Source organism: Thamnophis elegans, chromosome 3 (assembly GCF_009769535.1).
Source record: "Thamnophis elegans isolate rThaEle1 chromosome 3, rThaEle1.pri, whole genome shotgun sequence".
NCBI lineage: Eukaryota > Metazoa > Chordata > Lepidosauria > Squamata > Colubridae > Thamnophis > Thamnophis elegans.
In genome coordinates, this window is record NC_045543.1 from 40963014 (window position 1) to 40986937 (window position 23924).

The following is a 23924-nucleotide window of genomic DNA, read 5'->3' on the forward strand; positions in this document are numbered from 1 at the left end:
GTATTTCTGTTTAGCCACCTCAATGCCTCTTCTCAAGTTTGCCCTGGCTTTATTGTATTTGTCTTCGTTTCCTGCATTGAAGGTGGAATTTCGGGCTCTCAGAAGTGATTGTACCTCTGCTGACATTCAGGATTTATGATTACTGTAAACTCTGATGCACCTATTCACTGTTACATTGTCTGTGCATGTTTTAATGTATGAGAGTACAGTGCCAGTGAATTCTTGCAGCTCCAAATGTTCAAATATACTCCACTCCGTAGTCTCAAAGCAGTCCTGCAACTGGCAGAGTGCTCCCTCCGGCCAGATTTTGACAGTTTTCAAGACTTGTTGTATCCTTTTCCTAAGGGGGATATACTTTGGGCACAGTAGCAGAGAGATGTGGTCAGACGTACCCAGATGGGAGAGGGGGATTGCTCTATATGCCTGTCTTAAGTTTGATTACATATGGTCTAGAGTATTCTTACCTCTGGTGATACACTGCACATACTGCACAAACTTTGGGAGAACAGACTTTAGACTAGCTTGATTAAAATCCCCAGCCAGGGGATTAAGACAGGGTCTTATTTTTTTTTACCAAAAGACTGTCTTATTTTGGGGGGAGATCTCATTTTGCAGCAGTAGGCCCAATCCCTGTTACCATCTGCTTGCCCATGGCCACAATGGCTTACAGGGCTCCCAAGGACATACACATTTTTCACCTGGACAGAAAAATGACAGAGACTGGAAGCTTCGTCTACTTGCAAATGAGTTACTTTGAAACAGAGCGATTTTTGGGGAAACAGAGTAGCAACACTTTCCAAATATTTTCCATGAGTGGCTCCACACTAAGTTGCAATTATCTAGATTGATGGTTGAGCATACGTAATTATGTGCAGATTCTAATCAAAGTTCATCTTTTCATCTCAGTCACCAAAATGCTTTAAAAAAACCCTCCACAATTCTTCGAAGATTTGTTGTCTTCACTTGAGTGGAAACCTAACCCACTCAAGTGAAGAAAGTGGATCAAATCCTGAAAATTAAAGTAGGGCTGGCTATGGAGAGTTGTCTGATGATTCTACCAGCTATGCCAAGATAAATAGTTCACAGAAACTAAGTTACAAAGTGTACCTTTCCTGATAAATATCATTGAGTCAACTTGCTGGGGATAACATTTATGTTTTTTCTATTACTCTGGTCAACAAGGTAACTCTGGAAAGTCTCCTTTTTTCAGGCATTTTGTGACAAATTATAGAAAAAAATGTTTTGTCGTTGTTTTAAAAATGATCCCACCTCTCTTAATATTCCAGGCTTTCCTAGAAGGACCCATCATGCATATGAAACATCACACAAAGCAAATCATCCATATAATAAGTAAATCAAGACACAAAGCAAACTATCTTTTTGCAGATGTGTTTCCAACTATTAGCAGTCAGGTTGCTACTTTTGTTATATCATTTAAACTTACCAGTAGAAAGTTCTCAGTTGTAGTTCTGCTTTTATCTTGGGTCAACCTTCTTATCTCTAAAATTTATTTTAATGAGTTTAATAAGTTATAGAGAGGTCATTAAAAAACCTCTCTCTTAGAACTGCTACCTAAGATGTTCTTAGGGCTTCTGATTAATTTTATATTCAATATCTATTCCTGGATAAAGATTCTAAAATAACACTGTAGCTAAATTTGCATTATTGCATACACAACTCATGAGGAATTGGTTAATCTGTAGACAGTTTAAGAGTAAATAAGATTTACTTCATCACTGTAATTCATCTAGTGTTAACGTCCTCATCCTCATGCTACCATTTGTTTTAGTCTGCGATCATAAATAGAATTTGATTAATTAAAGTCATATTCACATATTTATATAAATGGTTATAGAAAATCAGCAACTAATTTTCTGTGTATTAATATAAATTTTATAATAAAAGGACATTTTAATATCTTCTACAGATAGTCCTTGACTTACGATCACAATAGAGCCCAAAATTTCTGTTGCTCAGTGAGACATCTGTTAAATGAATTTTACCCCATTTTACGACCTATCGTGTCACAGTTGTTAAATTAGTGACTCGGTTGTTAAGCAAATCTGGCTTTACTTTGTCAAAAGGTTACAAAAGGTGACCACATGGCCCCGGGACATTGCAACCATCATAAATATGAGTCAGTTGCCAAGCATCTGAATTTTGATCACATGACCATGGAGACACTGCAATAGTTGCAAAGTGTGAAAAGCGGTCATAAGTCACTTCTTTCAGTGCCATTGTAACTTTGAACATCACTAAATGTACTGTTCTAAATCGAGGACTACCTGTATTAATCCAATTAATCCAATGTTTTTGTGTATCAATCATATTATCTTGTATACAACAACCCTGTGAGGTGAATTGGGCTGAGAGAGAGTAACTGGCCCAAAATCACCCAGCTGGCTTTCATGGCTAAGGTGAAACTTGAACTCATGGTCTCCTGTTTTCTAGCCAGGTGCCTTAGCCACTAGACCAAACTGGTTCTTAATATTATTTCTATTCCATTTTGTGCCTTTCTATAGATTCTACAGTTCTACCTTAATTTCTGCTGCTCAATCACATAGTAAAATACATCACTGATAATACAATAATATAAAGAAGAGAAGGTAATGTAGAATTTGCAATATAAATAACCTACCAAATATGTTTGTGGAATGTCCTTTCCTAGCAATAGGTTTCAGTTCATTATGCCCCCATCCATACTGCCGATAATTATCCCAGGCATGTTTCATCATCTAAAAGAAAGAAAGAAAATACAAATGTTAGCATGTAGCATGTCGTTATGACCTGTAGGTGTTTTAACAAAAAATATTTTTATACATCCATCTTATATGCACAGATCTTCTATTAATCATTGAAATCCACTGATTCTCTTCACTTTATATTTTCTCATTGTTGCCTATCTTTATATCTGTTTTACACTGTTTCTTATCTTTGCATTGTACCTAGAGTTGTTTTGGTGATTGCAGTAGCTAATAAATTAATTTAATAAAATAAACCCAAAAATAGAGCTTAAAAGTCTGAAAATGGTAATGTGTTTCAAATTTTAACTGTTTAAATCTAATCCAGATTCTCTGCATGGAACTCCTAGGTAATAAATGGAGATGCTCCCTACTGAACAGGAACATGGTATTCATCATTATCAATATATTATAACAATTACAGTGTATTTACAGTGTATATTTAATACACGTGTGTGTGTGTGTGCATTCATAGCATCACCCTATTTACAAAGCAGTATGGGTTGTTTTGGCTCTCAATTGCAGAAGTGATCACAAATATTTCCATTGGTCAAATTATATTCTAGTATTGCTGCCGCTTCTGGAATCACCCTATGTGGCTGCAGGAAAAAAAATACTCTATTTTGCAGACTTAATGTGGTTTGCACCGTACTGCAGAGCTTTCTGCAGCACTTTGCAACTTGTTAAGAGAGCAAAATGGGGTTGTTTGTCTTGTACTCACCATTTTATTCCCGCCCACAAGCGTGGGGAAAATGGTCAGTCATTGCCAGGTCACTGCCATCTGGCCTAGGGATGCATGGCCTGTCTTTTTTCTGCAACATTAGTTCCAGAGATCTTCACAGAGTTTGGTATGGGTAATGGGTGTGGGGATCAGGGCCAATTTCTGTGAGATTCTGGTGGGAGGGCAGCATGGAGGGAGAGAGGCAGTGAGAAACAGGTGGTGGTGGTGGTACGGCAACATCCCTGCTGTTGGTCGTAAAGGCAAATAACTATAGAGATGCTACAGAGACCACAACTTTGAAACTGGCTAGTATGTAGTTGGGATGGGGACATCTATCATAACTTCAAACTGCCATTAAGTGATCAGTCGTATCTTGAGGACTATCTGTATTCATGATCTTTTCCCTACATTTCTTCAAAATATTCTTCAGGAGCCCTGGATTACAATTCACATCACCTCAAACTGCACAACGACTGGGCAATATTTTTTGTGACGATTATAAGAAAAGTTTGGTAGCTATCTTATTAAAATTTACCTTAGGTACAGGCATGATTACATTTAACTTACATAAGATAATCTATGCAAACTACTGCCAAACAATGTTGCCAATAAACAGCAGAGAACCTGTTCAGGCAGTTACCAGGAGTCAAGACTAACTTGAACCATCCCCCACAAAAAAGCCTTGCACAAACATTATATTTACAATCATTCACATCCTGAGTTGCATGCTCATTGTTGAGTCATGTACTAAGTAGAGGCTATATTAATTAATTAAATAATTAAATTGCAAAACTGGTAGCATTTAGATAGTAAAAATTCCCAAATTCATGTTTTTCACATCAATAAAGATAAGGAGGTAACAACCATTAGCATAACTCATTACCTCTTTAATTTTATCTCTTTTTTCTCGTATATCTGGATCCACTGGCTCTCCACTGTTTATTCCTACAAGATTTGGCACAGGGACTGGTGGCAGAGGATTGCTACTTTTGCTTTTCAAACTTTTTACAATGTTGTTTTTCTCTGTCTGAATTTCTGCTTGGATCTCATCTCTTGACTTCTTCAGTTTCTCTTTCGCTTCCTCTAGTGCTTTTTCATGATCTGCACGAATTTTATTTCTCAAGCGTTCTTCTTCTTCCCTAAATATAAAAACAATAATAAGACTAATTTTTAAAGGTAATTCAAATTTTGTTTTTGAAAACTGTTGTGAACAAAACACATTATTAAATTCTGAATTTAGTCTGTTATTATCCAAGAATCTATTAAGTATCCTAAGCATAAATGAAGATAACTTGCTAGGTAACTATTCATCTACTGGTATTGGAGGATTTAAAGAAATTACATTAAAGAATGTACAACAAAAAGTTTTCAGTAAAACAAATCTTAAATAATTAAAACTTTTTTTACATAGTCAAGAATTTCATTTCATTTTAATAATTAGCAATAGATTGTGTAAACTACCCTATATGCTGTAATGCATCATATTAGATAAAAGCACTTGAAGGAACATCTAGTCTTATGTTTAGTGCATGTGATTTGATGTACACGTGAAGGCAAAGTAAAAAATATGAGTTTGATGTAGGATCTGGTTCTCATATCAGCATCATTGTTCTCTTATTTTTGCTATTTGTCAGAAATCAGTTTTTAAAAAGTTCTAGATAACGGATGTGGCAATCCCTGGAGACAGCAGAAGAGAAGAGAAAGAACTGGAGAAGATAACAAAATACAAAGACCTACAAATAGAAATAGAATGACTGTGGCAAAGTCAAGCAAGAGTAGTACCAATAGTAATAGGTGTCTTGGGTACAATCCCAAAACAACTGGAGCACAATTTGACCACCATTGGCATTGACAAACTCACAGTCAATTGTAAAAGGCAGCTTTAATGGGAACAGCTTCCATCCTGCGATGATATCTGTAACACCATCAAACACCCAAATCTGCCTATCCCAGGTCCTTGGTAAGGGCTCAATAGGTAGACAAAAGCATCTGCCAGTCTGATCTGGCTGACTGTGTGATGATCAGTAGTGGTAGTAATAGTAGTAGTTGTAGTAATGATTAAAAGGGGAAGTAAAAAAGATAATGAGAAGGAGAAGTACTACACCCAACTACATGGGTTAATATACATAGACATTAGGCAGCACCGAAAGAAGTAGGTGTTCAACAGAGTGATGGTACGAGAAAAATTGTCCCTGTGTTTAATTATTTTGGCATAAAATGCGCTATAGCAAAGGACCAGCCCGCAGTGCCTCAGCCAGCAAAAATGGAGCTCGGGGAGGGGGGGCTGTGTACAGCCCTCCCAAGTTCTATTTTTACTAGTAGAGGGTTGTAGGAGGCTGTCACAGCTAAAAATGGAGCTCACAAGGGCCACAGACAACCCTCCCAAGCTTCGTTTTCTTTGGCAGAGATTGCAGGAGGCTGTCGCAGCCAAAAATGGAGCTTGGGAGACCATTTTCACTGGCAGAGCACTCGGGTCACCACAGGTGCCCCCAACATGAGTGACATCGAGCAGGCCATGCCCATCCTAGCCTCCCAAGGTCGAATACAACCCTGATGCGGGCCTCAAGGAAATTGCATTTGACACTCCTGCTCTATAGCACTGTTCCAAGGAAATGAGTTGAAATAGTTTATCTCCAGGATGTGAGAGATCTACAGATATCTTCTCAACCCTCCTTCTGACCTGCACAATATATATGTCTTTTATAGAAGGCAGATGCTTTCAGTTGCTCTTTCTGCAGCTTTAACTATCCATTGGAGTCTATACCTGTCCTGTACCAGACAGTTATGAAACTACAAATAACAGACTCAATAATTTCTCTGTAAGAATGTATCAACATTGATGACAACTGGATCCATGGAAAGGGATCCAGATGTCATCAATTAATCTCAAATAAAGTAAAAATTGAGAAAATGTTAAAAATCACCAATGAAAATGTTGGCATATTATGAAGTCATGTATAAGCCATTCCCATGACTGCAACACAGATCTGCAAATATATGCAAACCAATGGTGAATTCGTTGTGGGTAAGTACAAAGTCATATAGCCTGGTGGCAAAGTATGCCATGTTGGTATCAGTGATTATAGTCACAATGGCTGGAAGTCCATGTTGTGGGGGACACTGGTACATTTCTTTCCATATATTATCAAATTTCACGGATCCTGTATTTAGACCCTATACCACCAGCAGTCCCAGCTGTATACAAGACACCACAGACTTTCTAAGAATTCTGAATTCTACTGACAATCTCCCTAACACCACCATTTCAGTCACCATGGATGCTGAGGCAGTATATGCTAACAACTCCTACCTTAAATAAAATGAACCCTGAGCTTCTTCATTATGACTTTAATATAAATTTTCATTTTTTTATATTAGAAAATATAGAAATATTTATTGTTTTATTTTGATTGTGAGCTCTTGCATATTATGTTGATGTAAAGTACATGCACTGGGTGTATAAGGCGTGTAAGGAGATATCAGTACTCTAACTGTATCATATACAACAAACTATGTTGTTTAGCATGCATCATTTATAAAGTGATTTTAGCAACTGAATATGTGTAATTTATTATGAAATAGTCTTTTAAATTCAGATTGTATGAACTGTTTTATTATTGAAACTGTCAGACCTGCCCTAATCCAGTCCCTTAGGAAAGAAAGACCCTCAACTCCATTTGAGTGAAGTGATGGGTTCTTTTACTAAAGGATGCTGGCTACACTAAAGTCAAGCTAGAATTAAATTTCCCGTACAGAAACATTAAAAGGGGTGAATCCAGTGCTACTGTATACTGAATTGTTGTAGGCAACCTCATTGAAAGGAAAAAGGTGCACCCAGTGGTCCTGTTGATAATTAATGTAACACCTAAGTACTGCTCCATGATCCCATTCATACATTCACCCTCCATTCATTTCTGGATGATGAAAAGAGCTAAGCCCTTGAGTGGTCCCCAAAATCTTTAAGAACTCTTGCCAAACACACGAAGTGATGTAGATTCCATGATCTGAGATTATTCTCTCTGGCGCTCTCGTGCAGTCTATAGACAAGCTGTACCAACAACTTGGCTAAAGTACAAGCAAATTGAATTTTTTTGACAAGGCACAAAATGTACTTGTTTAGAAAATAAATCAGTTATCACCTAAATCACTGTATTTTCTGAACTCTCAGGTAGTTCCACTATGAAATCCATTGAAATCTCTTTCCATGGGGCTTGGGCATGGCCACTAGTTGGAAGAGCCCAGGTGTGTTCCCTTGTGGCCTTTTGGCAGAGGCACAGGTAGGGCAAGTAGTTATAGACCATTAGCCATTGTCTTTCAGGGATGTACAATTTGACTCTCACCTAAGCTAAACAATCTTTATGGGTTTGGAATCATTTGTCCTCCTCCAGTGCTGCTTTCAGGGTGCCCTGTAATGCTCCAACTACCTAGGATTTTAGTTTAGCTTGCACTCTGGTGGAACTAGGATGGGATAACCAGTCTAACTACCTCTGGCTTTGAACTGTTATTTGGTAGTAGTCTGGATAAGACGTTCGTCCCCTCTGGGAGATATCACAGTGTGAAATTGAATGGGTTAAACTATTAAGCCCAACAGACTTGTTTGGGTGACAATCTTGGGGGGAATGTTTTTAGGGCAAACAAAAGGGGTTTTCCTTTCTTCCAAGAAATGCTTCCAAGTTAAGAGTGCCCAGCGTACCGCATATGTTTCCTTTCCCAAACCGCCCACCTACATTTGGTTTCGATAAGCTTTTTGGAAGTATGGGCACATAGCTGCAGGACCCCCTGCTCATTTTACTGCAAGAGCACTGGCCCCATCATGACATCACAAGTATCCCTTCTCAGCTTTGCCAATGGTAGCTTAGGAGTAGGGACCTCAAAGTTCTTTTCCAGTTCCCTTTTGGGCCCATCTCATCGAATCTTTAATATCCTGCTTCTTCAGTTCTTATAGGGTTTCCACTTCAGTAGCTATGCCAAACCTAGCACGAGGGATCTCTCCATGCTGGGTGCTACAATAAAGCTCCAAGTCTCTGTGTGTACCCCCATCCTTATCTCTATTGGCTTGATGAACATTGCTGGCCCCTGCTTGCTATTGAGCCATCCAGCTGGCAAAAAGCCACAGGCACTTTAAGTTGCTTGAGTTTTAAGCCTAGTTTTTCAACTAGGGCAAGACTGACTAGGCATCTGGTGCAACCTAAGTCCAGGGGGGCCACTAGGTTCCTCTTGCACCCTGAGGATGGAACCACCAGTTCTATGGAGATGGTCACTGGGATGACTGGGCAACTTACCAGGGGATCATTGTCAAACTCAGTGTCGCTCTCCATCAGTGCTGCTCTTCATCAGACCATCAGTTGGAACAGTCGGAGTTCTCTCAGCATCTTTGAGGGACGGGGTGAACTCAGCGACTTCCTCTGCCTCCAGGTCTGTCTTTTGGATTCTCTGAGGAGGCTTCGCTAGCTTCTTAATGGGCCTCAAAGGTGTCTCCTGGGCTGGGCGCGTAGCTCGGCATTCGAAAGATCAATGCCCCTCCTTCCCGCACTTGAAATAGCCAGTGGAGCATCATTATGGGCTCTGTACACTGGTTGACAGCTTCTTTTCTAGGAGGGATGATGTCAGGAAAGGGCCAGATCAATTTTTACCTCCTCCACTAAGATGTACCAGCCATGGAGGGTGTGTGTGCCTGGAAATGCAGGTATGGTAGATTCCATTGTTCAGCCCATCTTGGAAACATCCAATTAAGCTGTTCTGCGGCTAATTAGTCAGCCAGGAGGCCAGGTCTCAAAAGTCTTGGGTGTATTCAGTTATGCTCCACCAGCCCTGGTGTATGGTCTTGATCCAGTCTCTAACCTTGTGGTTAGCTAGGTTATCTTCAAGATACATCCAGAGTGCTGCCATGAAACAATGTTTCGCAGCTCCGAGGCATCATTATGGAGAGTGACAATCCACTTCACAGTGATCCCCTCCAACACCATAGTGACACACCACACCTTGGTCCCCTCAGTCACTATATCCAGACCATATTTTTGCATGTAGGTCCAGACTTGCACCCGGAAGAACCCCAGTTGCTTGGGGTCTCCGTTGAACTTCACATCGAAGGTCAGTATCTTGTGACCTTGCTGGCGCAACTCCAGCTGGTGGTACAGGCTGGAGTGTTGGACCTGCGGGTAACTGCAGAGTTGAGGTGGCTGCTGGTGCTGTGGGAATGGATGCCCCTGTGGTTGTGGGTACAGCTGCATCATTCCCCACTGGGGCTGTGTCATTTGGGTAGCCGGCTGTGTTCCTTGAGTCAGGGCTTTGCATGCTTTGAGGTTGTTGAAAGCTCCCCTCAGGAACTCTATGGCTTGTTTCAGCATGCAGCACTCTTGGTCCAGCTCCTCCATGGTCATTTTTTCCTCAAGCTCCAATCATGGCTCCCTTCAGCAACTGCCATGGCTCCCACAGATGGAAATCACCCCCTATTCTTCCCATTGTTCTTTCGTCTCACCCTAAGAGGCCACCAGGGCTTCAGCTGGTTGTTACAGGCTCCCGCCTCTCCCAGCCATTCAGAAGGATCTCCTGCAGGAGGTTTTGATGATGCTTCCCCCCAGACTTCCCTCTCCTCCTGGTCGCTCCCTTGAGCTGACATTGTATGATCCCCATAGTAGAGGTGTTTCTCCAGGCTAACATGACTGCAGCTCTAGCCCAGTGGTGGGTTGCAGGCGGTACACCCCAGTACGGGTGTACCAGATCCTACCCGGAGTACCGGGTAATGTTCCGGTACAGTGCTCCGGAGGGCCCGCCCGCCCGAGCTCCTTACCTTTGGCGCTTCCGTGCACGCACAAACTGTTATTGTGCTTCCCTGGTCTTCGTCAGTTATTGTTCCTCGTCCCATTTTCACATCACATCCCCATACCTATTCCCCTTTTGTTCTCCGCATGCCCCTTCTGCCCTAGCCTTTGATGGCAGGATGCAGTAAGGCACCAAGTTGAAGATTTAGTGACTTCTCCTTCAAAGTGGCTGAGAGATATAATGACTACACAAAATAGAAATATTTCAAATGTATTGACATTAAATCTCACTCTAAACATTTGAGAAACATAACTTTGTCTTTTTTGGTGAAGGTAACATTTTTAATATCAGAATTTATGTTTAAATTTTAACATTACTAAGAAATATAGTTTTAAACAAAGTTAAAATGGCTTATTAATCACAAAGCAGCTTTTTTATAAAGATATTTTTTAAAATATTTGATCAGCTTTAGTTTTTTTTATCTTGAAATAATATTAAACTTATTTTTGCAACATTTTCAGTTCTACAAAACAAACACTTGTGTCAACATTTTTCTGAATTCAATACCACATATACATATCCAATGTTGCAGCTATATTTTAGTGTCCCTTATCAGATGCAAACATTTTCACTGTAAAATCCCAATGTTTATTTATGTATTCAGTGTACCATTGCACCCTATACTGTCCTCTGGCAGTTAACTTCAATAAAAGCAGCATATAAATCCCATACAATAATATGATAATGCCAGACAGGGTCAATTCTTTGTCTTACAAATGCTTTTTGGGTATACTCAAGTTTCACCTCACTTTTACTAATTTGATTTCAATGAAATGTTTTTTTAAAATAAAATAGAAACTAGCTGAAAACCAGTTCCAATAACCCTCTGTTTTTCAATTGTCTCAGAAGTACAACACCAGGAACATGTCTTGTTGGAGAGCATGTCCAAATAGGTTAATTCTATATAAAGACAGCAAAACACCTATGAGCCAAGCTTATATGTTAATCCCAGGAGTTTGAGTTACTCTGGAAAAGTAGTGATAACCAAGAAAGCATGTGGAACACAGGAGTCATATTTCTACATCAACTTTCACTTACGAATTGTAATATTTTGTACCAATTATAATTTCTGAGTGGTCTTCAAAGGAAGCCCGATGAAGCATGCAGTGCAGTATTGCAGCAATTAGGTAATAAGGGTAAACCATTTTTGTCAAAATTTTCTGTGCCAAATAGAGCTGCAACTTGCCACAGCCTCTACCTGGCAACCAGCAGTGGTTATGTGTCCAGGAGAAACTCCCAAGTTAATGGACCTGTTCCTTCAGGGAACATGTAATTCCAGTCAGAGTTACAACCAGAGCCACAGGGAAGCAGCTCCATCTTGCTATTTTGTCCCATCCAGCCACCAACATTTTCCAAACATGACATCAACACCAGTTTGGGGTTTAGGCCAAAAAAGCTAATGATTCTAACAGCATGACCACCACCCAATTTGCATGGAATAAAAAAGGAAGTGAAGCACATTGAGACATGCAAGATTTTGTTACTATAGCTATTGTAATAAAAGTAACTCGGGATCAATACAGTATCTATTTCTTAGTCTTTTATAGCTAACACCAGAGAATTCCAGACCCTTATATTAGACTGAGAAATCCAAACTATCTTGGAAAAGGTAATAGCCAAGCATATTTATACTGTTGCCAAGAAAACTGCATTTATTTATTCTTGTAGTCATTAGGAGTTCAGCTCAACTTGAATAAGCTTTTACCTTTTATATTTTTAGTGAAAAAAATCCATTTCTAAAAAGACAATGTTTTATAAAGATAAGCTAGGTCTAATGAAAAGGTTAAATAAAAAGGAAATACATTGCTCCTATTTTTATTTTTTGAAATATTTGCAAATATTCCATAAAATAATTTCTAAATATACCTTTGAATCTACTTAAATATAGATTTAAATCAAATTATATCTACTCTAATTTTGTTTACCGTCAAATATGATAAACAAGCTGTTGGTACAAGAAAGTCTTGAAACAATACTGTGAGTGATACCTTTGAGAGTTCTTATGTTCAAATACATGTTCTAAGTATTCAAGAAAATTAATTTTATAATAGCCCTCAAACACCTAAGAGAGAGAGAAAGAGAGAATGAGAATTACAGAGTTGGAAGGACCTTGGAGATTTATTCAGTTGCTCAGGCCTGCAAAGAGCTTGCAAAGGGATCTATCTCACACTTAGAGAGTATCAGTCTGGAGAAGGGTACCAATTTTTTTCCAAGGCATTGAACCTACTATGGAACTCAGTGAAGGCAGTCACCAACAAATGGAGGAAATATGGCACAAGAGTGGCATTATCAAGAACTGGAGGTCTCTCCAAAATTAATGAAAAGAAAAGAACTGGTCCAAAAGGCTGCCAAGAGGTCTACAGAAAATTAAAAGTAGTGTAGGAAGTTTTGACAAGTACTGATTGTGTACTACATTGACAATGATCTCCTGTATTCATATGTCTGGGCTATGGGATAGGTAGGCAAGATAGAAGTATTTTCTTACAAACGATAACATCCAAGCCTGGCTATATTCTGCAAAAACCTACATCAAGTCTGACAAAAGTATGTGGTAAAATGTGTTATGATCTGATGAGGCTAAAGTTTAGCTTTTTAGCCATAATTCCAAAAAGTATGTTTGTCACAAAACAACACTGCGCATCACCAAAAGTACACCATAGCCAAGTTAAGTATGGTGGTGCAGCATATACTTTGGGGCTTCTTTTCTTCAGCTGCAACTGTGGCTTTAGACAAGGCGGAGGGGATTAAGGAGAGTTCTAATATCAATCAATTTTGGCACAAAACCTTCAGGCCTCTGCTCAAACGCTGAAAATGAAGAGGAATTTCACCTTTCAATATGACAACTATCCAAAAGCATACCTCCAAATCTACAAAAAAAAAGCTTCATCAGAAGATCAAAGTTTGGGAATGGCCCAGCCAGAGCCCAGACCTGAATCCAACTGAAAATCTGTAAGGTTTTGGCTCGTCAGGGCTCCACTCCATTGTGCCCACCACCAGTCAACTGAACTGAGCTGCCACTGCCACCAGGGAACACTGGAGCCTTCGTTGCCAAGCAGCTGATCAGTGGTTGGATCAGCCCCCTGGAATACCGATGATCAGCTGTTCTAGGCAGCAGGGATGGCCACTGCTGCTGCTTGCTGCCATTAGGCAGTAATTGACAGCGGAGATCGGCAGTGATCCCCGCCACCTAGAACAGCTGATCGGCAATATTTTGGGAGGCCGATCCAACCACCAATTTGCTGCTCGGCAGCGAAGGCTCCAGCATTCCCCGGTAGTCACGAGTGGCAGCAGCGATGGCAGGCAGTGGCAGCAAACTCCACCACTGCACCAACCCCTCTTCCGGCCGCAATATTCACTCTATAAGATGTATACAGACATTTCCCCCCACACTTTTGGGGGAGAGTGCAACTTATAATGCAAAAAATATAGTATATGATAATACAGTGATGAGAGCACTGCTCTTTTGATGTAGGGGATTGGGTGTTGAATCCCAGTTGGTACCTATGTTACCTGTAAGTAAAGGTCTTTTGAGAAAAGATTACCTAATGCTTTATTCAGATATGAGAGTAACATGAACTAAAAGAGCCATGCTGGTTCAGACATCACTTGGATTAAAACAAGATCTGTGTCAGAAGTTGGAGAAGCAGGACAATCTAACAATAAGTGACTACTGGAACGAACCAAACAAGATAGGACAAGAAAACCAGGAATTGATAGAATGCTACTACAACAGCAGAGCTAATGAGAGGAGAAACGTATGAAGAAGCTATGGATAAACAGAAGACCTGCATCCACATAGTAAAGAGGAAGCTGCTATTACACTTGAAATAGATCAACTACACATTACATATTGGACTCAAGAAGAATGGAAGAAAAATTGGATGTTTAGCCAACTTCTGAAGCTGGAATATCACTGCCACAACCTGCATTACAGAACACAGTAACTGCTATGAGACATAAAATCATAAATAAACTAGCTACACTCTTGAGACCAATTATCAACATTTAGTGGAGAAACAACCATCAAGCTAGAAGCTACTAATAGTGCCCTCACAACAATCCCTACTACAACTCAAACCAAGGAACTGGTGGTATACACTACAGCCACTATAATTCTGGAGATGTTTGCTTAAATGATCAAAAGGAACAGGAGTGCATACCCCAATTGGAAATGAGTTGGAAACTAAGATCAAAGTTATTCAGAGAGAAGTTACTCAGCTGGTAGAATTTCTCAGAACAGGAACCAGTCATTGTCAACATCATAATAGCAGACATCTAACAGTGGATCAAGAACATAAAGAGCTGGATAGTGCCTGGCCCGGACATGGTCCATACGTATTGGCTAAGAAATTCATAACTGGACACAAAAGCCCAGCAGCACAGATGAACCAGCAGCTAGCAGTATGCTCCCACCCAGACTGGCTAACACAAGGACGGACAGTGCTGAACATGAAAGGTAAGGGGACAGCATCAGCCGACTACCAGCCAATAACTTTCCTTCCAAAACATGAAAAGTTCTATCAGGAATCATAGCCACCAATCTAAAGGAGGACATAGGCCAGTATATGAGTACAGCTCAGAAAGATATTGGAAACAACACCAGAAGCTCAAAACACCAGTTGCTCATAGACAGAGCAGTTGCCCAAAACTAAGTTTAGAAAGGCTAATGTGAGCCTAGCCTAGACTGACTACAGGAAAGCCTACAATTCATGGATCTGTGAAAATTTAGCACTATACAAAGAACTTCATCAATAATTCATTGGGACTGTGGAAATCAACACTGGAAATCAACTCAAGACAATTCACACAAGTGACCATCAAGTGTGGCATATATCAAGGTGATGTATTATCCTTTCTGCTATTCTGCATAAAAATGACTCCCTCTCAATCAGATAATCATGAGGACTGGTTACAGAGACAATTTCAAGCATGGAACTATCGTCAACCACCTCCTCTACATGGATGCATACAAGATGTATGCTAAGAGTTAATGAATGATTGATACGCTCAGCCACTTGACACACAACTACAGTAAGAACACTGGGATGTCATTCAGACTAGAGCCCTATAACCTTATAGTAGTAAAGAAAAGGGCAATAGTTAAGGCTGATAGAGTGGAACTACCAGTGGGCCACATAGCAGACATACATACCAGCTACAAAGCCAGGGGTTTGCTTTTGATGGCTTCATGCAAAGGGGCTTCTTGCTGCAAAGGGCTAGGCTAAACCATGCATATCTTGCCAGAAGCAAGAGCAGAAAGACAGCAAGGTAAGCTGGGGGAAGATGGAGCAAAGAATGGCAGTGGCCTTGGAGTGCAGGGAGGTGAGGGCAACTGAACTACGACTGGGATGAGACAGCTGCGAATTTCTGGGGTATAGCAAGCTACACCAGAGCCCTACAGCTCTGGGTCTGCTTGCTATTCTGCAAGGCAAGATACAGACCAGCAAACAGGGCAGAGATTTGGAGGGCGGGTACAGGGGGATTGAAGGCAGTCCCTTACCTTACTGAGGCTTAGAGCTGGGAAGGACCAAGTCTGGAAAGACTTGGGTTGGGGAGTTGGTCCTTAGGTAAAACAGGTACAATTTGCTTAACAACAGCCACCAAAAGTGCCATTGCCAAGTGATATTATTTTCAATAAATTGGCAGTTAACACTGAACTAGATCAAGCTATACCCTTTGCAACTGTTCTGTCCTTATTACCAACCAGCCAGTAGTTTAGATTCCATTTATTTCCCTTTCTGAAAATGAAAACAACACTATAGCCACTGCGCTATTTGTTTAAACAAACACCACTGCAAAATATTTTCTATAAGGATGAAAAAAGCAAGACACCTGTGTTTTTAGCAGTCAGTACACCATTAAAGCAATTTTAATATAAACTAGATAACTAAGAACAACCAAGCCAGTCTATCTAGAAATATGGTAAGCTGAGGAAGGATGTGTTTTCTTTTACTTCTAGAATCTATAAAGTATATTTGATGCTATCAATTACTCTAAAGCATAGTAGGGTTGTGTTCATTTAAAATATGATTCAGAAGTGCTTCAAACTTTAAGTGAACACAAGAGGACCCTGTCTGCTATTCAATAAAATATCATTCCACTTTTAGTACATGTGCTGCCCTAAATGTAAACTCTGTAATAATGAAATTATCAGGGAATTTGGATTAATTACTTATTTTCCCACAGAAATATATCCTTCTCTCAATGCTGCAAAATGTTACTTTATAATTTGTAACGTTTTCTCCCTCCAGAGGCTTCAGGAGGCTTCCCTGAAGCCTCTGGAATACAACACGCAAACCTCTGCTTTGCACATTGGGCGGTTTTTCAGGGAAGCATCCGGATAGTGAAAAACGGCCAAAAATCTGACAGGGCAATGCATCGCGTGCCCTCAGAAATGGCTCCGCATGTCACCTGTAGCATGCATGCCATAGGTTCACCAACACGGGACTGTAATATCTATTTTCATTAAAACACTGTAACCCCACTTTTTTCAGGATTCCAAATAAACTTGAAAGAGTAATACATTAAGTAATTCAGTCACTACAGATAATGCTATTCTTAAAACAGCATTGCCTTTTTTTCAGATTCTAACAGAAGCCTGAAAAAATAAATCTGCTTTAATGAATAGCAGAATGGTGCTTGCATTTGCATGGTATCAGAAGTATTGCCCAATGGTTTTCAAAGGGCGCACAGTTTTAATACAGCATATACTGCTCTTTACATTACTTCATGTAATTTTTTTGTAAAACAATACAATACAAACCTCTAGAACAATTTAATATTATGAATAGGAAGGAACGCTACTTTTCTGCAAGACAAACATTGCTTTTATCCTCAGAGGGCAATCAAGTTAAGCTTGGAAGTACATAATCTTCATTAACTAAAAATGCAGGTTCATACTCATCTATCTTCAGTGGGTGGCTCATGAACTCATTATAATTTACTCATTCATCAAAAAGTACTGTAACTATAGAAGTTCTAAAGGAATCAACTTAGACATAATGTATCTTGGTTTATTAAACTGAAATATACGTACATCTTGTTCCAGTACTCTGGACTCAAGAGAATCTTTTGCAACTTTTTTAGGTTCAGCAATCAAATATATTTTTAATTATTAACCATAATTTCCTAATATATCTGAACATGGTTATCAGATTGAAGAAAAAAACAAGATGAGAAAACAACGTCACAGTTTCAGGTTTCAACAAATCAGACTGCAAAGGTAATTAAAGCAGCAGATTTCTTCTGCTCTGGCAAGTAATCAAAACATATTGCCTAAGCCCAGAGAAGCTTTTAAATTTTAATACAATACTGCCTATCTTATCTAGGCCATTAAGTGGAGCGTCCTTAAAATTAAGTGTGGAGAAAGTTGATATCGATTCAAGTTAACTAGAGAAAAGTGTCTTTCGTATACTCCAAATGACCAGCTTAAACATGAAGGCAAAAGGTGTAGTGAGAAATCTTATATATGCCAGATAATCTCCTTTTCAGCTGAGGTTCCTACTTCAGATAGCAGTTTTGCTATCTTTTTTGTTAGATTACATTTGATTTTAATGAAAACTAAATATTGTATTTGAGAAAGTGGCATCAGCAGTAAACCACAAAGAAGCCAAAATAACAGCATATCCATGACATTATCTAACTTGCCATTACATATTTGCATTCCATACAATCCAAGTATATAAATTATGGTATTTGAGTGATGACATAACATCTTTGTAATCTTTGATTTGTTACTCACTTTTCACTTTAGGAGTTCAAGGAGGCATATATAATGCTGCCTCCTCTATAAGAAACAACTCTGTGAAATAAGTTGGGCTCCTGTTCCCCTTGCTATGTATACCTACAATTCACATGACCCAAGAGTCTTTTTTTTAAATATTCATAATAGGTTTGTACTCGGACTAAGCAGAAAATTATTTTATAAAATTACACTGGGATTTCTTAAAACACTTATAAGAAATTATCATTCAATTTGATTTTATTTATTGCAGTCATAGACCAGCCAAAAGTTATCATTCTTATGATCCTAACTTAATCCTGGCTCCAATAGAAGAGAATATTTGTAGCCTAAGGTTTATGTTTATCCTGGCTACCTGTAAAAAATTACTTAAAATGTCAGTGTGGTTTTCCAGATAGTATGAAAACATTTTTCATAATCCAGTTTGAAAAATGATTTTACGAAAGCTCACAAAATATTTAAAGATGCCCATTTAAAATACATTTAATAAAATTTCTTAGAGAAAAACTAAAATAATTAATTATATACATTTTACATTTTATTACATAATTATACATATACATTTTATGGATACAGCAGAGAACAATAATGTAAAAATTAATATTCAGAATTCACCTCCAGTTTTATTTTTGTAAGGTTTGTTTTGTCTAAATTATAAATTAAATAGTTTTAGAGAAAATGTGCCACCACCACCACCCTGCATAGCTCTCAATGGTGAGGAAAAGTGTTTTGAAAGTAGGATGTCTGTAGTACAAAAAGAATGTCAATTGCTAACATAAGCCAATATTTGGCAACCAATTCCAATAAATATTATTCCCTTGGAAGGTAATCAGAGACATACACAAAGAAGAGAAAATAAAGAGCATAAGAACTGAATTGTGCATACAAAATGTTTGCCTGAATATTAGACTGAGCTCAGCGAAAGCAGATCTGACAACCTTGGCAAAGATCAAGGAACTAGTCAGTAAACTAGTTCCTTGAAACCTCTCTAGATAAAGGAGGGATGGGAGATTTCCCCCATGTGCTCCAGATTGCTGCTGTCTAAGAGGAGATTGTAGGACAATGGTTTTCCATGAGTTTCAGCACCAGGAGACCATAGAATTAGCCATCTTGCTTGCAACGGCCATAGAAACTTTTAAAAGTGCAAACCTCATTTTCTACTCACTTTCGAAAATCACCATTAATTACTTGTAAGCCATTAGAAAACTTTGGAATGATTATTTTAAAACTGAAGCGAGTCTGTCTTCAGTGCTGAATGAAAGAAAATTGTATTCATAAGCTTCAGAATTTAAAGAATAAGTAGCAAAAAACCATATGAGATTTTGATCTTAGAAAATTATAACTGGACTAAGGATCCAGATTTTGGAATTAATTATAAAATGCAACCAACTTCTCATGGGAAATGGATCCTGTTTTGGTTTTTAAAAGAAACAAATATTTTTATGATTTTAAAAAGTGGACACTAGAGAAGACAAAGATGTTAGATAGATGGAACAAAACATTGTAAGGAGTCTTTTGTAGAACAGATCTGAACATAGTAACTAAAATACCAACAATGTCAGTATTAATGTTTGTTTTTATGGACAGATTATATCCAAAAGATGTTAGTGAAGAACATGGTATATCTGACAATGTAGACAATGTACCAAAAGTGGATTTACAATTGAGAGGCCAAGAGACTGACTTAGAAAAAGGATGTTTCACTAGATCTACAAAAGGAACTAACTTGCTACAGTTTTAAAATTTAAAAGGGCAACACAACTGACAAACCAAGAGAGTGAGTGACCTAATGTAATGGTACATAGGAAAGCCTTGGAAGAAATGCTGCCTAAGGAACAATCTGAATAGGAGAAGGCATAGCCCACAACTGGGCAGAGAAAGAGTGGGAAGGAATCCTCCCTAACTTCTCAGATGTAAAAGAAAAAACAGGAAATTTGCAAATTTGCAAGATTCTGTTAATGTATGCAGCTTTACAATATAGTATTATCCTTGTCTGCCTGGGAAGGCTGATACCTAGTTTTGTTTTATAGAGAAGAGAAGAGAAGAGATACAAGATGAAGATAAATGTTTGTAATTTTAGAGCGGAAAAGTTACCAAATTTGTTGTGATGAAGGTTGGAAATAACTTCTTTATATATTTCTTAATTATGTTCTTACTTTGTTCTTACCTTGCATGTTTTACTCCTCTCTATTCTCTTCAGTTTATTTTTTATTATACTTCCTATTATCATCACAATTCTTAAACATACTCACACACAAACTTCCCCTTTTTTGTTCAAGGAAATGAACCAAGAAGTATTGCAGACAAGAGAACTCTACAAATATGACATAACACATTTCCCAACATGTTTTTCCTACAAACAAAACTATTAGATTAAAAAATAATATGTCTATATATTCAAGTCTTTAGAAACTAGGGCTGCATCCAACTGTTGTCCCTCCAGATCTCTGACAGTGGAATTGGGAGAAAGTGTTTAATGGTCATTTACATATTATTTCTATTCCTACATTTCAAACTATTCCTCATCTTTTCAGAGCAGAATAAGTGGAGAAAAGCAGAGAAAGTAAATTACTGCCCATCATCTGTCTTGCTGAGCATCTCCACCAGTTCTTTTAGTATTAAGGTTCCAATAGAGTAAATGTAATATAATGGTGTGTGTTTTGGGCTTGGGCCAGATTCAAATTCATTCTCGGCTTCAGAAGCTTACTTTGGGCCAATCATTTTCTGCCAGCCCAAATCCCTCCATAGAGAGGTGGTTGTTGAAAAAAACTGAGGAGGGAATGGTACATATGCCTCCTTGAGCTCTTTGACAAGAGGCAACTACAAAAAATGCATTCATTTTTTGAATGTTTGGGTGCTTTACATGTAATATTTAATATATAATAATGCTCTTTATTACCTAAAGTTAGATTTGTAAAGTCAGTCTCTAATTTAAAGTCATTGGACTTTAATGTTAAATAAAACTGAGTCATTCTTTTAAATTTTGTTATAATTATATAATTAACTAAGTAACTGAACTGTATAAATTCAACAATATCCCAATTAGGTCTGGTATTTACTTTTTTCTTGAAATTAATTGTTTTTACTATTTCATATATTTTTAAAAAGAAAAACTGATAAAGTATATATAAGCAAAGTTCAGAGTTTATTATCTCATTGATAATATTGCTTTTTAGTTTTTGTCAGTTTTTCATCCTGTTGCATTTAAAAATTTGGGCATTTAAAAATTTCCAGATTCCATTTGCTACGATTCTTAATGTTACAAGTCTGCTTATAACTGGTTTTGAATGTATATGAAAGGCAGGTTAAATTACTGTCAGCATATCTGTTGATATCTTTATTACTTATTTTAGAACTGACTCAGCTCTTTGTGAGACTGACTACATTTCAGATATACAGTGATGGGTTTCAAATTTTTTTAGACCCTCTTCTGTAGGTGTGGCCTGCTTGTCGGTCATGTGACCGGGTGGGAGTGGCTTGCCAGCCATGTGACTGGGTGGGCATAGCCAACTGGTAAAATGTGGTGAAACTCACTTAACAACGCTCTTGCTTAGCAACCAAAATGTTGGCTCAGAAACTCTGGCATTTGAAGCACGCAACTCTTAAAGCTGTCAAGTTACAAGACCCTTGCACCCCTAACGCTTTAGAAAAAAAAAACCAGGGGTGTTCAAACTTGTGGACTTCAACTCCCAGAATTCCTCCTCCAGTCATGTTGGCTCAAGAACTCTGGCACTGAAATATGCAAGTCTTAAAGCTGTCAAGTTACAAGACCCTTGCACCCCTAACCCTTTAGAAAAAAAAACACCAGGGATGTTCAAACTTGACAGCTTTAAGACTTGTGGACTTCAACTCCCAGAATTCCTCCTCTCGCTCTTCATCTTGATGATGTGCGCACGGGCGGGGGGGGGGGTGGAGCTGGAACCGGTTCTAAATGGCACTGTAGATTTGTGGAACCTCTTCTATAGAAGAGGTTAGAACTGGCAGGAACTCACCACTGCAACACAATTTCGCTAATACTTTTATCACCACATGTCAAATTAGCAAGGACAACAGACTACTGTACCACTATCTAAAACTTTTATACTCCTGGACCCTCAGACATGTTCCAGAAAAAAAGGCATTTGTCTTCTCTTTTGTGGATTTTTCCTGTATTGCAGTCCTTGAATGGCAGTGTTCAGTTTGTAGAATGCCACATTTGTGACTTACCTTGAAAGAGAAGAGTCACTGCTAGAGAAAATGCGATAAAACTGCAATATTTCAAACATCAAGTCTATGACAAAACATAGTGGGGGTGCTTCTTCTGGACAACCCTAGGCAACCCAAGTCAGAAACCCATCAGCATACCATAATTCTTCAGCAAAACACTGCATTTCAATACCGACAGGCACTGTTATTTCCCAGAAACATATGGCATCCCACCAACTGAAGGCAACAGGGTTACCTGTGTCTGTGCTGGTCGTGGCCCTGCCCGTGAATCAAGAAGCCACCCGGGTTTTTCCCACCGTCGCTGTTATCCACGTGAGGAATCAAGACATCTTCCAAGCCCAAGTCGAACCGTTTGTGTTTCGAGGAGTCCGGCAAAAAGAAGAACGCCCCAAAACACAGCGTGATGAAGGCACTGAGGATCAGCAGTAGGATGAACTTCTCGGACAGTCTCAAGGTAGCCCTGTGATGGGGGAAGGAGGAGGACGGACCCAAGTTGCGAGGCGGGATCCGGCGCCCAGAAAGAGGCAGCAGAGCCGGGGTCGTCATCGCGCCACGAAGGCGGGAGGGGCGGCGGCGGCAACAGCAGCAGCAGGGAAGACGACACTGCTGGCTCACACCCGGGAGCGGCTACCCGTCCTTACCAAGGCAGCCCGGAGCCACGCGGGGAAGCCGGCATCGCAGCGGCTCCCGCCAGACCGGCAGACCCCCAAATCCCAGAGGCCTGGGATCGATCCGGCCCGGCCGCGCTCATCCGGAGCCAGCAGAGGCGGCGCGGGCGGCAGCGAATGGAGACACTGGCTAGGAACCGGGGCTTCAGGGAGGCCCAGAGCGGCACAGAGATGGTGGCGGTGGGAGGGGAAGAGACTCATTCAATCACCACCACCGCCTGCCCAGCTGGCCCAGGGACCGATTCCGTCTCATGCCCTTCTGCCCGGCAAGACACGGCCCCCGGGTCAGCCGGTGTCGCGGCGGGGAGTAGCCGCGTCCCGAATTCTGCACGAGCGCCGGAGCCTCCTTCCTCCCGCCAGGCAGCGGCGACAGACAAGCCCTTCCACGCCGCAGCTTAAACCCTCGGCCGGGCGACGACTCGCTCTGGCATCCTGCGCGAGAGTCAACCCGCCTTTGCGGCTGCGCGCGACCGGAAAACGGAAGATGCTTGCTCGCTCACGCCCACGTCCGTGGAGTTGCAATGTAGAACGCGGCGGCAGTTTCTTTCCGCTCTCGCGCGCCCTCCTCACGCGAAAGGCGGAGCTACCGTCCTTAGCGGCCGCGGGCGACCGTCCTACCCGAAGCTCGGCCGGGACGCTTGAACACTAAAATATTCTCTCTTTCATTTAACGATATATTGAAAACGTCTCATCCTGTTCTAAGACACAATACAGTACAATAGCAGAGTTGGAAGGGACCTTGGAGGTCTTCTAGTCCAACCCCCTGCCTAGGCAGGAAACCCTATACCATTTCAGACAAATAGCTATCCAACATCTTCTTAAAGACTTCCAGTGTTGGGACATTCACAACTTCTGGAGGCAAGCTATTCCACTGGATTAATTGTTCTGTCAGGAAATTTCTCCTCAGATCTAAGTTGCTTCTCTCCTTAATTAGTTTCCACCCATTGCTTCTTGTTCTACCCTCAGGTGCCTTGGATATTAGTTTGACTCCCTCTTCTTTGTGGCAGCCCCTGAGATATTGGAAC

General features: G+C 39.9%; 1 protein-coding gene across 1 annotated transcript in view; it reads right to left on the reverse strand.

Moving 5' to 3' along the window:
* Positions 1 to 23384, reverse strand: part of MAN1A2 (mannosidase alpha class 1A member 2) — a 67250-nt gene extending 43866 nt beyond the window's left edge. Inside the window, exons 1-3 of the mRNA XM_032213616.1 lie at positions 22467 to 23384; positions 4346 to 4601; positions 2639 to 2735 (exon numbers count right to left, since the gene is read on the reverse strand). Coding sequence (XP_032069507.1) covers positions 2639 to 2735; positions 4346 to 4601; positions 22467 to 22777 — 664 coding nt within the window. The 5' untranslated portion in view covers positions 22778 to 23384. The remainder of the gene's footprint in view (positions 1 to 2638; positions 2736 to 4345; positions 4602 to 22466) is intronic.
* Between the last annotated feature and the right edge of the window lie 540 nt (positions 23385 to 23924).